Source organism: Haliotis rufescens, unplaced genomic scaffold (assembly GCF_023055435.1).
Source record: "Haliotis rufescens isolate VD_foot unplaced genomic scaffold, xgHalRufe1.0.p SCAF_3, whole genome shotgun sequence".
Classification (NCBI taxonomy): Eukaryota; Metazoa; Mollusca; class Gastropoda; order Lepetellida; family Haliotidae; genus Haliotis; species Haliotis rufescens.
The window spans coordinates 40,829,648-40,842,542 of record NW_025964001.1 but is presented as its reverse complement, the minus strand read 5'-3'; the positions used below and the strand labels follow the sequence as shown (position 1 = coordinate 40,842,542).

The window sequence follows — 12,895 nt, the reverse complement described above, 5'->3', positions numbered from 1 at the left end:
TAATCATTTTAATTGAGAACATACATTCCCAAGCAACTTTGACCTTCAGCATCTCTTGTATGTATCAATCATCTCTTATTACCATGGCTACACTGGGTGTTATGCCAGAAAGTAAAATGACAACATTTAAAAAGAAATTCACTGATAGTTGCTTTGAATTGAAAGAAAATCTTTGTATTAATAATTTATACTGAGGGTGATATTGTATAATTTGTATATCAGGTTTGTTCTTATCAAGGCCTAAGGCCAGTGCATAGAAATAAAAAACAAATTTAATTGTCCTTCAGCAAGTTATCTTCCAAAATTGACTGTCTGATAAGTAGAAAATATTTCAGCATGCATATTCAGTGGTCAAAATAAGGTGGGTGGGGAATGGCCCTGGGGTTCTTGAGGTCTGCTTCCATGGTATTTGAATCTAGGGACCCACTAATCTTCAGCTTCAAGACTGTCACTGTATGGCTGCAATAATGCGGATGCGACATTAAACTTTAACTCACTCACTCACTCACTCATTCATTCATTCATTCATTCAGTCACTCACTCACTTCAGCTTCATGACTCATCTTTATATGACTGAAATAATGCCGATGCGACATTAAACTTTAACTCACTCATTCACTCACTCACTTCAGCTTCATGACTCATCGTTATATGACTGTAATAATGCTGATGCGACATTAAACTATAATTCACTCACTTCAGCTACATGAGCACTAGGTCAATGACAAGGACCTCTGACTTTCATGCTTGATTTCAAACTCTGTGTATCACAGTGTATTGCACTTTCATGTTGAGGCCCTCAGTGTTAAACCTGGGTTTGGTCTGAAGGTACCAGCTGCTGTTCTTGTCACAAATCAGTCACTATTTCAACAATATTCACACCTTGGCTTGGAAAGAAAATTGATAAATGACAATGACTCGATTTAAAGGTGCAGTTCTATAAAGTGAGTTTTTTAGAATCCTGACCTACACTACGAGATGAAAAAGGTGTGAGTTGTATATAATCAGTCTGTGGATAGATGAGGTACTTCAGTATAGTTAAAAGATATTCAACATGCCCAAAGACAACTAAAATGCAAGACGCAATACATACAGATTATTGACTGGCCTACTGTTTGCCCGTCCATTCTACTAAAAGTATTACAAGCAGCAAGCCCTCTGCTATTTCTCCTGGCCAGAGGCCAAAGGACCAGCGGTTAGTCAACCCTGCTCCACTATTACAGAAGTAGAGCAATAGTGCTTGAACTTTTGCAGACCTAGTTGCCAACTGTCTGTGATACTCATTCTTAATCATGTTCGTATTACTATTAGAGTTAGAAATGAGACCTACAAAAAGTCAAGATCATCATTTTTCTATGACCACATCCGCACTTCTGAAATTTGATACACTGCCTTCAAATTCCCAAGGATATATCCCGTACGATGTGTTACGATATACGGCCACCCAAAGAAGAGCATTACAATTTAATCCACTTGTTCAACATTTCATGGAAGAACATGAAGCCGTGAAAAGAGGGGCTTCAGATGGGACTGCAGGGGTAGAAACTACCTTTTTTAGTCCACTAGTCCTTATAATTACAACATATAGCAAAACCCTTAAAAATGGCAAATTTCTACTAGTCCTTAGGATACCTTAACTATTGGGCAGTTTGGCAAGGACTACAGGACTAATGGCAATTTTTACCGCTGGACTGATAAGGAGTGGTACGATACACTGGTTCATTGGTGGACCGCGCTTTTTTACTTCTCGATACAAGTAGCACACAAAGCAAAGAATATCAATTCTTAGATTGAACGTTTAGTTTAATAACTGTTCGACCAACACAAATAAGCTGTAAAAAAATAAGTGGTGAAAATGTAAATATTATCATCTACTGCACCATACCTGACACTGCCAGCTGTAAATCATCAGTGTTCCAGGTATTTGGCCATTTTGTCTATGAAAAATATGGCTGATGCACCACTGATAAGAGAACATGCAAGTATCGTGATACGCATCAGATTGGAACTGAATAAAACTGACAGAACATGTAAACATGCAGGTGAAAAGGTGAGTATGGTTTTACGTCGCTTTTAGCAATATTCCAGCAATATCACAGAAGGGGACACCAGAAATGGGCTTCACACTTTGTACCCATGTGGGGAATCGACCCGGGTCTTCAGCATGACGAGCGAACACTTTAACCACTAGGTTACCCTACCGCCACAACTGAAATAAGGATTACACTATTCCCCTGAACTACCCTTGAAAATAACAACTTTCTGAAGCTGATTAAACTGTATTGTAGCAAATGGAGATTAAGTTGATCACAGAAGAACGAGGTCAGCAGGGTAAGTTGCGAGCCAAACTTCATACCTGACACACTTAAAACATCCTTAAAAATATGACTTGGCAAAAACAATTCCACGACTTACGGGGGAACTTGAATATTGATTATTTATCTAAAACGAGCAGATAGTTAGTTCATACTGCAGCAAGGCTCATGATTAATGAGACAGGACTGCAACACTCACAAGTTACCAAACTGACCTACATTTACTTGTAATTAAATTTGACATTGATTGAAAAAGAAATTGAATTTCTGACTTCCATTTGCAAACTGCCTAGATTACTGAGTAGACAAAGGTGGTTTGTGTCAGTTTATTCAGCATCCTTTCAAATATGGCAAGTATCAAATTACGTTTTCTTTGACAGGTGACTTTTCCAATTCTATTTAATCCATACAAAGTTTATGTTATTTCATTGTAACACAGTTTACTACTCCATAATGAAGAAGTCTGTATGAATTGAATTTCAAAGTTGCCAGTGCATTGAAATCGTATGCACAGCAATTCCTACATGACACAAAGCTAACTCGCAGCCATTGCAAGAAAGGATGCATTTATAACCTCTGAACAATGCATCCGACACATAATACATGTGAACAAAATGTACAAATTTAAAAAACTTCTCCATGTTCATTGATTCATCCTGAACATGCTGAAAGATGTCCTCTGGTCAATATTCAGAGTATGCAACTTTTTAAGATGATTTTATCTAACTTACCAATTGAAAGAAGGGGGTTAGTGTTCATCTACCTTGTCTATTGAGCATGTTGACCCTGATGCACTACCACACCAAATTCTCACTTTACTACAGAGGTATATAGTGAAATCTCTGCCTGTTTCGAACAAGATGGAGCCAGGTCAGGAGATTGTTGTGGTGCTGAAGGAGTTCAAAGCCACACCAGTGGGTTGTTGCCCAAACAATGGAAGAGTACACCTTTCCTCACCTTCCAAAGTATCTTAGTCTTTGTTTTCATCCCTTAATTGCCCTAACAGTGCAGCGTAATATGCACCATTATTGTTTGGTCAATAGTCCACCATGATGGTATCCTTGGCACACCATGATGGCATGCAAGAACATGGAGGCCATAACTCATCCAACTGAACTGGCAGACTTTGCCTTCTTTAGTAGTGGTGGTACCAAGTGAATAGGCATAGGAAGGGACATCCTTCCCTAGTGTTTTACTCATATTTCCATGGATGGCTTTGGTGTTAAGCCCTTTTGCTGCCTTTACTTCACCACTGCACATTCCTCCGTTTGTCCATTTTCCAAGGTCACATTAAGTCCAACTTGATGAGAGAATTTCTAATCAGTTTTTTCCTTAAGTTTGTCACATGGAATAGCGGTGCAAAAAGTTGACAAAACAAATATTTTGACATAATTAAACTTGGTTCTTTTCTGAGAATACAAAAATTCAAGCAAATCCAATGACTTTTTGAGAATCCACATAGTATTGCTTATCTCAAATACTTTCTGTGGATATAAAGATGGCTAGTTTTTGAAACAGGGATGTGGTGATACATTTGCTGGACCTAGCTATAAATCTCATTGTATGGATTTTTGTGGGACTTTCAAATCCAGGAACAAAAGAGAAATAGGCATATCTTCAGGGCTTCTAGTAAGGCCAATGTTGATTGTACAGATGCATGATTTGGGCCGATTTCTTCCTCTGCTAACACATGTTATCATGTACATGTGTATTATTTGACATGCCGTTTATACCAAGTTCTCTAATCAAACAATTAATGTAGTGATGCTTAATGGTTATGTTATATGATGTCATTGGATGACAGCTAGCTGGGTCAGAATGGATTTATTACAATTCCATTTTTTTCTTTTTCAGTTTGTGCATTCTACCAATGACATCATTCATGAACTAACTCAACCCACTCTGAACGACATTCTGGCTACCACAAATAGTGGGATTTACATCATGAGCTGAATGTTCCATGGTGCACCACGCTCCCATACATTGTTTAATTGAACAACTCAGCCGAGTATGATGAGGTAGTGTTTGTATAGTAGAAAATGAAACTGTTGGTGGCTTTTGAAAATCGAAATATTGTGGTATATTTAGGACAACTGATATTTGTCTGAGAATGTTACTGAAGCTCAAAGCAATTTCTTGTTTTTAAAAAAGTCTGGATATGATCATGCCATCAAAATTACACCATTTATCATTGCAAAATGTGTTTACGAACATGAGCGAAAGAGTCTGATTGTTAATTATTATTTGCATATGGAGAAGTCTGATGTATTTCTAGGTCACAGTATCCTAAACTGTGGATTTTGACAAAATTATGATTTAAGGAAAGAAATGAGTGAGACCAGATAAACCTGCATGTCGGACCTTTTATTACTGTTAAGAGGTCCGGGACCAGCGGACTTTGGAAAGAAGTGTCAACCCCTGTCAAATATTTTTTTAATAAATACTGAGGTAAACTAACTCTAAAATTTCATGATTAGAACAAAATATGTCATCATAAGGAGAAACATACAAACATGCCTTAGTTCATCTCCCTTTGTCTGGCAATTTCTGAGAAGTTTACAGAGCCAAACCTAGTAAAATCTAGAGATTTGTTTCTATTTGTATACTTATCCTGCATTACTCCTTAATGCATTTACTGCTTGTTCTACGTCCAAGTAAAAGGCAGCAAAAGAAATTAGCATCTGGTAAAGTCTAGAAACACTGTGCAAGTCAGGTAAGGCTAGCTCTGGACAGGAGTTACTTAATGGCGAGGGGGATTGTTGACCTGAGGATTGGGCTACTACCAGAGGGCCAAAACTATGAACGCCTTTGACATTTTCCAAGGCCATGTTGCAAAGACATCCAAAAGCATCTTTCTATGATAGTTGTAATAGAGCAAATAATGTGTAGAGCCATCGTTGAGGCAACCGCCCAGATCACATGAGGATTGTTAGCTCTCGGTGGATCAAGGTTGGCGATTTCATAGGCCTGAAGGATGATGGCGTGCAATCATAAAGATATGGTGCTATGGTTGACGTCCTCGTGGAGGTCTGGGAGACGGGAATAACAACATGCGTGTCCAAGCACTATGGAGAGTCTTAGAACGACGGATGTAAACTCACAGTGCGCGCAGAGGGCACAATGGGAGTTCCTCATCGTCTTCGGTTCCCACATTCAATTATGTTCTGGTAGTTGATTCTAGGCAATAAAATCCTAGCATAGCCCGAAGTGAACAGCTCTGTGCATACCATACTCAAAGCGTATGTGGGTAACGGCGAGAGCGTGAACCTCACTAACTCTTGCCACTGTGGCCAGTGCCAATAAAATGATTGTCTTCTTGGTGTGGTAATTCAACAACTTCACGAAACTTGGCCTTTACCAAAAAAGGTAGTAATGGTGCTGCCTTTCAGGTATCGCTTGGTACAGAGATGAGGGAGGTATTCAGCCAAGAGCTTCCCTGTCTGGCCTGGAAGGATTGTCTGCCAGAACATTCTGACATCCGGGAATGTGCTGGACCAGAACACGTAGGCCCAACCTATCTACCAGATGCAAGAAACGGAACATCTGTTGAAGGAGGGAGTGAGAGTGTGTCATGCCCTGATGGTGCAGGCACCAGACCACCGTGATGTTGTCGATGGAGATGGCGAGTTGAGTGTACCGGAGGCTCTCCCGCTCGAGCGTCTTCAACTCCAAGTTGTTAATGTGCCAAGTTCACCGTGCCCCGACCATAGCCATGAGGTTGTCTGGTTCTCTAGATGCACACCTCAACCTGTAGAGGTGTCTATGAAAAGGTGGGACATCGTGGACAACTCTGAGATGTTCAACTCCACCACCACCAGCTGAAATGACTCATGAAGTGAGAAGCAACAGATAGGCCAAGGGTCATGAACTCTTATGTAAGGCGCCAGGAACTGTTGTATATAGTTCCTTGGTCTGAAAGATCACCTCGTACCAAGAAACGTGATCATTTCCATCCCCTGGGCATCGTATAAGCACTCCCGTTCTTATATGGAGGTGACGATGAAGGGAGGTGCCTCGTTACATTGCGTTTTGTCATCGGAGGTCGAAGTAACAGTCGTGGGGAGAATCATAAAATCAATGATGCATCTAGTAGATAAGGTGGAATTGTTCAGCCAATGTTGATTGGGCACTGATCAGATAGGGAATGTTAACGGAAACTTTCACAGAACCGTCACCATGAGGCCAGGTGCTGCCAAGGGGTGGAGGAGAACTTTGGACCTTCGTTGTATGAAAGCTAAGCGCTCTGATCTCAGGAGGGTTGTTGGGCCCAGGGAGACCCAATCTGGGGACCTCCTAAGCCTGGAGGATGAGAGCATGTAACCACAAGGAGATCGTGTTATGGCTAACTTCTGTCTGCGAGGTCATCCTGGGTGTGTACTATGTCCACCACCTCCAAAGCATGGATGGGGAAATCGTCCTTCCTCAACCGAGGAACCTTGAACATTGACGATAAAGATAATATCGCAAATTCTTCATCAAAAGCTGAGACCAGATCCTTCAGCATCGGGTCCGGCGGAATGGAGGTAGGCTTGGACCAATAGTGTCTTGTTTATCCACGCTCGGGCCGGCGTCTGCTGGAACATGGATTGTATCATCTGCAACCAGGTGGGATCAATACAGGAAGCCTGGAGGAGCTGTTGAGGCACCAGCTGAAAGGGCAGGGTCTGAATCCCAGAGATGCCGAGGCTCCAGCTGCACCATGCAGCTGCTCAGAAGAAAAGGTCCGAATCAGAATTTTGTGATTTTCTGTATTAATGCTTCACAATACTTGTGGACAAATACAACACATTTCTGCCTCGAGAAAGTGCATGACCTCACTCTGTACATAAAAAATAAACAATGAGAATACACAAAACCTCAAAGAAATACCTGAGTTTTCAGCCACACGAACATGAATAACTGATTCATAAACATGATAAAAGGTCAGGGTTTTTACAATTTGGTTTGAGAATCCCAAAAGTTGAAATGTTCAAAAAACAACTCACACCACTCATTTACTGTCGCTTCCATATAAACATATTAGTTAACATACTAAAATTAAAACAGCTGAAAATCTATCTTAAGATGCTTAAAAACTTCAAAACTCATTATATACTCTTCAAAAAAAGAAACTTGACACTGACTTTCAAAATGTAATATAATGCGATTGTTTCAAAATAGGACACAGAAACCATAATTAAAACACTGTTTGAAGATCAATGTACAAAATGTTCAAAACATTAATCGTGTCGTACACGATACAGTTAATGTCACAGGGGTACAGAAAATGTCAGTATCGGTTGTGCCCACCACGTGCATCAATCACCGCTTGACACCGACGACCCATAGATGCAATCAAGTTGTCAATAACATGCTGTTGGATGTGCTGCCATTCATGCTGAAGTGCATCAAGAAGCGCCGGAAGTGTTTGGGGCGATGGATTCCTTCTGCGAACGCGTCGATCCAACTCGTCCCACAGATGCTCAATCGGGGACAAATCTGGTGACTGGGCTGGCCAAATAATGTCTGGATTTTGCTGTGCTGTAAAAGTCCTGACAAACACGTGCAATATGCGGTCGAGCGTTTTCCTGCTGGAACTGTCCGCCATAAACGGTTGACGTGAGGAAGAACGTAAGGCTGTAGGTATCAAGTCTCTGTAACGCACACCTGTCAATGCACCTGCCACATGCACGAGAGGCGTCCTACCACCGTGATGAATTCCGGCCCATACCATGAGACTCCCGCCGACAAATGGGACAACCTGCTGCACACAGTTGGGGGCGTAACATTCACCCCGACGTCTGTAGACACGTGCGCACCCATCAGCATGTGTGAGTAGGAAACGGGACTCGTCAGTAAACAGTACATTTCTCCACCATGCACGTGCCAATCTAACCCTCTGTTGGCACCAAAGCAGACGGTCCGCCAGATGACGTGGGGTCAATACGTGGGGTCAATACATGACGTGCAAAAAGTCCAGCCCCCCTCAGTCTGTTGCGTATCGTTTGATCTGATATTCTGCGTAGCCCAGGGATCTGTGTGGTTGTAGACGTGGCTGTGGTAGTGCGGTCTCGGAGGTGTCGCAGCCGGATGTATCGATCTTGTGCTTGGGTAGTCACCCTTGGTCTTCCTGACCTTGGTCTGTCGTCAACTCTGTTGGTGTTGTTGTATCGGGTCCACAGTGCAGAGATTGTCTGTCTGGATACGCCAAAGTGCCTGGCCACTTCTTGCTGAGTTGCTCCAGCTTGTAATCTCCCAATGGCGTTGTTCCGTTGAGCTGCATTCAGTCTTGACATTCTGTCACCGCCTCTACTGCCGTTATTAGGACTGTGTGAACAGCCGTTGATGTTGATTTTTAAACCCATTCAGCAGGGGGGCCTGCATGCCTAAATGCAGGATCCTGTGCTGCACTTTTTTTACAGGCGGTTGCGTTTGGATGAAGCTGTAAAATTGATCCCCAAACGCTATGTTTATGTGCTTTGCATGTGTTTTCGCGAATTATAGACACACCATCTTTCTGTTTGACATATTTGGTTCTCATTTAATGTAATTATTTTAGATATTTGGCAAAAAGTGGTTTTACATCTATGTCAAGTTTCTTTTTTTAAAGAGTATATTATGACAAATCATGACAGATCAGTGTCTTCAGCGGAAGGGAAGTAACTCTCAACTCATCTCACTATTTCCACACACTTTTTTCCTGCAGACTTTTATCATTTTGAGCATGTTGAGGAGATCAACAAAACTATTTCAATTTTAAAAAATATTTTTTCGACCTACCAACTTGAATTTTTGGACCAAAAATCTGTAAAAAACCCTCCCCTCAAAATGTCTGTCAGGTCAAATAATGATTATTGTGATTTATCATCCAAAACTGGCTCCCAGAGGAGATATTGCTTGGGTGAGATCAAGCTATATCTACACTGTAGATATCACTGCAATGAAATTGCATCACAATGCTTTGCAGACCATTGTGATGTCATTGGTTACCACAATCAATTAACATCACTAATGGCTCTGCTACTGAAGCTGTTAGCAGTACTTTTTAGTAATTTTACACTTAAGACACTGCTTATTTCTTTCTACAAACTGAAAAAGTTGGAAGAATGATGTTGGATGATAAATAAAATCTCACCCTCGTGTCTTTTGATATCAAATATGTCAACAATCGTTGATAAAAGTGGAAAAAAAACCTCGGCAAGCCTCGGAGTTTTCCCACTTGTATCAACTCATGTTGATATATTTGATATCAAAAGACACACGGGTGAGATTCTCTTACTTAGTACAAATGGGATTTCTGGTATGAATGCAGTCTACTGCTGCTGCACTGTTGTGCTTACTGATACTTGGCCCCACTTGCCATTTGGGATGCTTCCACATAGAACTGAATTCCACAAGAAAAATGGTGCATTGTTCTAGTAAATGAAGTGCTCAAGATACTTCATCACATTTTGGCAAAGTCAAAAGAACACAAACTTTTCTTTAATTATATCTTCACTTTTCAACTTATACCATCGGCCCATATTCATATCTGTAGCACATAAAAATATTGATTATGCACAAGAGTATTGCAAAAACAGCAACATGGCCAATTTGTTTTAGTTAAATTAGTTACGCAGAGTTTACACAATGCAGAAATATGCACCCAGTACTCACAAATGTAGAGAATGGACACAAACAATACACAGTGCGTTGTAAGTATGCTGTAAAGTAACATTCCTTGTAACAAATTCTTAACAAGAAATATAAAGACCCTGTAATTAAGGTAATTATCAAATCTTACAGTACAGTACACTACACCCTTTTATTACTTCACAGTACCCTCATATTTTCTGTAAGGACCCTTGAAATTAATTACTGGGGGTCCTCTTGACCCTCAGTTTTGTAAGTCAAGGAAAAAAAACAGTTATGTGACTTGCAAGTTGCATCTTCTTCAGCATCCTACTGACATTTGTCTTGGCAAAATCACTTCACATGATACAGCTAAATGCAGATCCTAGTAATTTGCATCTTCCTGAGGCAAGGGAGTTAACTTACTTTTAAAGTCCAGCTTCCACCCAGATGAGTAGTTTGTTAACCATATAATGTGATACGATGTGCTCTGATACAACATAAAGCATATAGTATATTGTATTGTTGAGTTAAATATCACAGTGTACTGATGAATCGTTTCAGCCATATTTACTATGAGTGAGTCAGTGAGTGAGGTTTTACGCCGCTTTTAGCAATATCACGGCGGGGAACACAAGAAATGGGCTTCCCACATTGTACCCATGTCAGGAATCGAACCCAGGTTTTCGTTGTGATGAGCGAACGCTTTAAACACAAGGCTACCCCACCGCAACCATATTTACTTTGACGTAAATATTGTCTTGAGACTTCAGGGTCACCAACACCTTTACACTAATTACAGCATCAAGAATTAACATAAAAGCTTCATCGGCTTTGACAATGATGAGGTAGAGCTGCTACAAACATGTCCTTTTCACTACTTAAGTTATAGCCCTGATGAATACAACTAGCCCAGGGGTACCTTTTTATCTGAAGATATAATTATAAGACATGTAAGAGAGTATCATAGTCACAGATGTGATAAGAACTCACGAGTTTGCAACTTACTTTGTCATGTTTATGCAAAAATAACCTGAATTTATCCAGAAATATTTGTTTCTGGTTTGAGATTTAACTTGCCAGCAGGGCTTGTGACCACAATTTACATTCAAAAGTACATGTCATGGGTGAGCAGGTTGGTGTTAGTTCAAAGCTGCTTTAATTGGTCCTCATCTAGGCCAAGTAGGGTCAAGTACATCTTTGGGTATGGATTCAAAATATGAAACTTACTACATGAAACGATCAGAGGCAGATGCAGGACTTTGGAAAAAAAGGATTGGCCCAAGATCCGGGACTTTGAAATAAATGACTTAGCCAAGGGTGCAGTTAACATGTAAGGTGTCTACAAAGTGGGAATGGGGGGTTTGGGGATTCTGCACCCACCCTCTAGACCCACCAGGTTGATGCCAACTAAATTGCGTAACTCTTTACATTTTCTCATTTGATAATGTTGCTTGAGAAGCTCTGTTAAAGTTCATCATTAATGTTTGCAAAACATTAAAACCAATAGAGCTTGTATGGTATGACTTTATTCCTGGAGCCAGTTCGTCAGTACTTACTAGTTCTGTGTTTTATAAACTTGTAAACAAATACAAAGTTCAGCAGCCTCACCTATATACGTGGATGGGTAGATGTAAACAAGCGTGACATGTCAACTTCATATTCGTGACATAACGCCGAGGCTTCGTCTTGTAAGAGAGCTGCTGCGTCATTCTAAACACTAGTCATGCCCGACATCACGATACAAGTCTAGTCTGGGTGGTATCATCAACAAAAACAACTTACACTAACAACTCTCGAAGCACCCAAAGGTCAATTTCAGTGCATCTTGTTCAACCTTTGCAGACGATTTTGATCTGGTTTTATTAACCGCGACCTATATGTTTCCCTACTCGAAACACCGACGTCCCGGAAATAACTGAATGTGATCAGAGTGTGTTTGGCCACGATGGAATCGCTTCGTGTATTTTTGTACCGGATTAAACACCTGTGTGCAGCACGTTGATGCGACAAGTTGCGTATTTCGAGATCAACTCGCGACATCACGACACTGCAACAAGTTCTGGGGGCGCATACCCAGAAAATGGCACTCGCTTACCGTTTTTCAGCTCCATGGTGACCGTATCGGACCCCGCAGAATCTGCCTCAGCGGAGAGTAGGGTCTCCATGCTGCAAATATTTGCAAATTTCTTGTTTTTGTAAACAATATTTCTTCGGTTGTTTTTGCGATCGACTGGAGACTTCCCTTCCCAAAATGCCCAGCCTCAGCTACCGGAAGTATAGCTGATAGCTATGTATAGTAACAGAGCACGTGGGTTTGTTTTGGTTGAAATGCCACGTGACAAGAACAGGTGCCCGTCGTGAAGTCGACCTTGAAAGTCAAATACTGTTAGTGTTTAACGTTGAACATTCACATGTAGAAATTTTATTGTTCATAGACATTATTTGCAAAATGTTGAAATATGATTGTTTGTTCATAGACATTATTTGCCAGACAATTTACAAATATATATATATATATATATTTCTGGGATTGATAAATTTAATAAGAAATAGAAAACATACATATATGTGTCTATTATGCCTCAAACTGAGATTGACCAATCAGAGAGCAGAACTAACAACCTCACATGAGACCGTATATCGTCAGTAGCATCCATTTTGGATTTTCCAACACCCACCTCACATATTTCACATGACAATTCTGGTACAGAAATAACCATCTTCCAATCACAACTTCAAACTCACCAGTTCAATGAAGGCTATATGTAGACTCACTGTTATGTCATCGATACAGTCTCCAACAACGCTTTCGAGCAGATTAGCTGGATTTTAGTGCTATGTAAATGTATACATCATCATCATCATCATCATCATCATCATCCCAAGGGGTAAACAGGATGCTTCCTATGCAATTTGCTATGTCAAACGGGTTACATATAAAGATTTGCTCGTCACGCCGAAGGCCTGGGTTCGATTCCCGACATGGG

At 40.7% G+C, this 12,895-nt stretch overlaps 1 protein-coding gene across 1 annotated transcript in view; it reads right to left on the bottom strand.

Annotated features, from left to right (window-relative positions):
- LOC124122856 (ribosomal protein S6 kinase alpha-5-like) overlaps positions 1–12,158 on the bottom strand; it is a 50,029-nt gene extending 37,871 nt beyond the window's left edge. The window contains exon 1 of the mRNA XM_046486041.2: positions 12,004–12,158. Coding sequence (XP_046341997.1) covers positions 12,004–12,073 — 70 coding nt within the window. The 5' untranslated portion in view covers positions 12,074–12,158. The remainder of the gene's footprint in view (positions 1–12,003) is intronic.
- Positions 12,159–12,895: the final 737 nt, after the last annotated feature.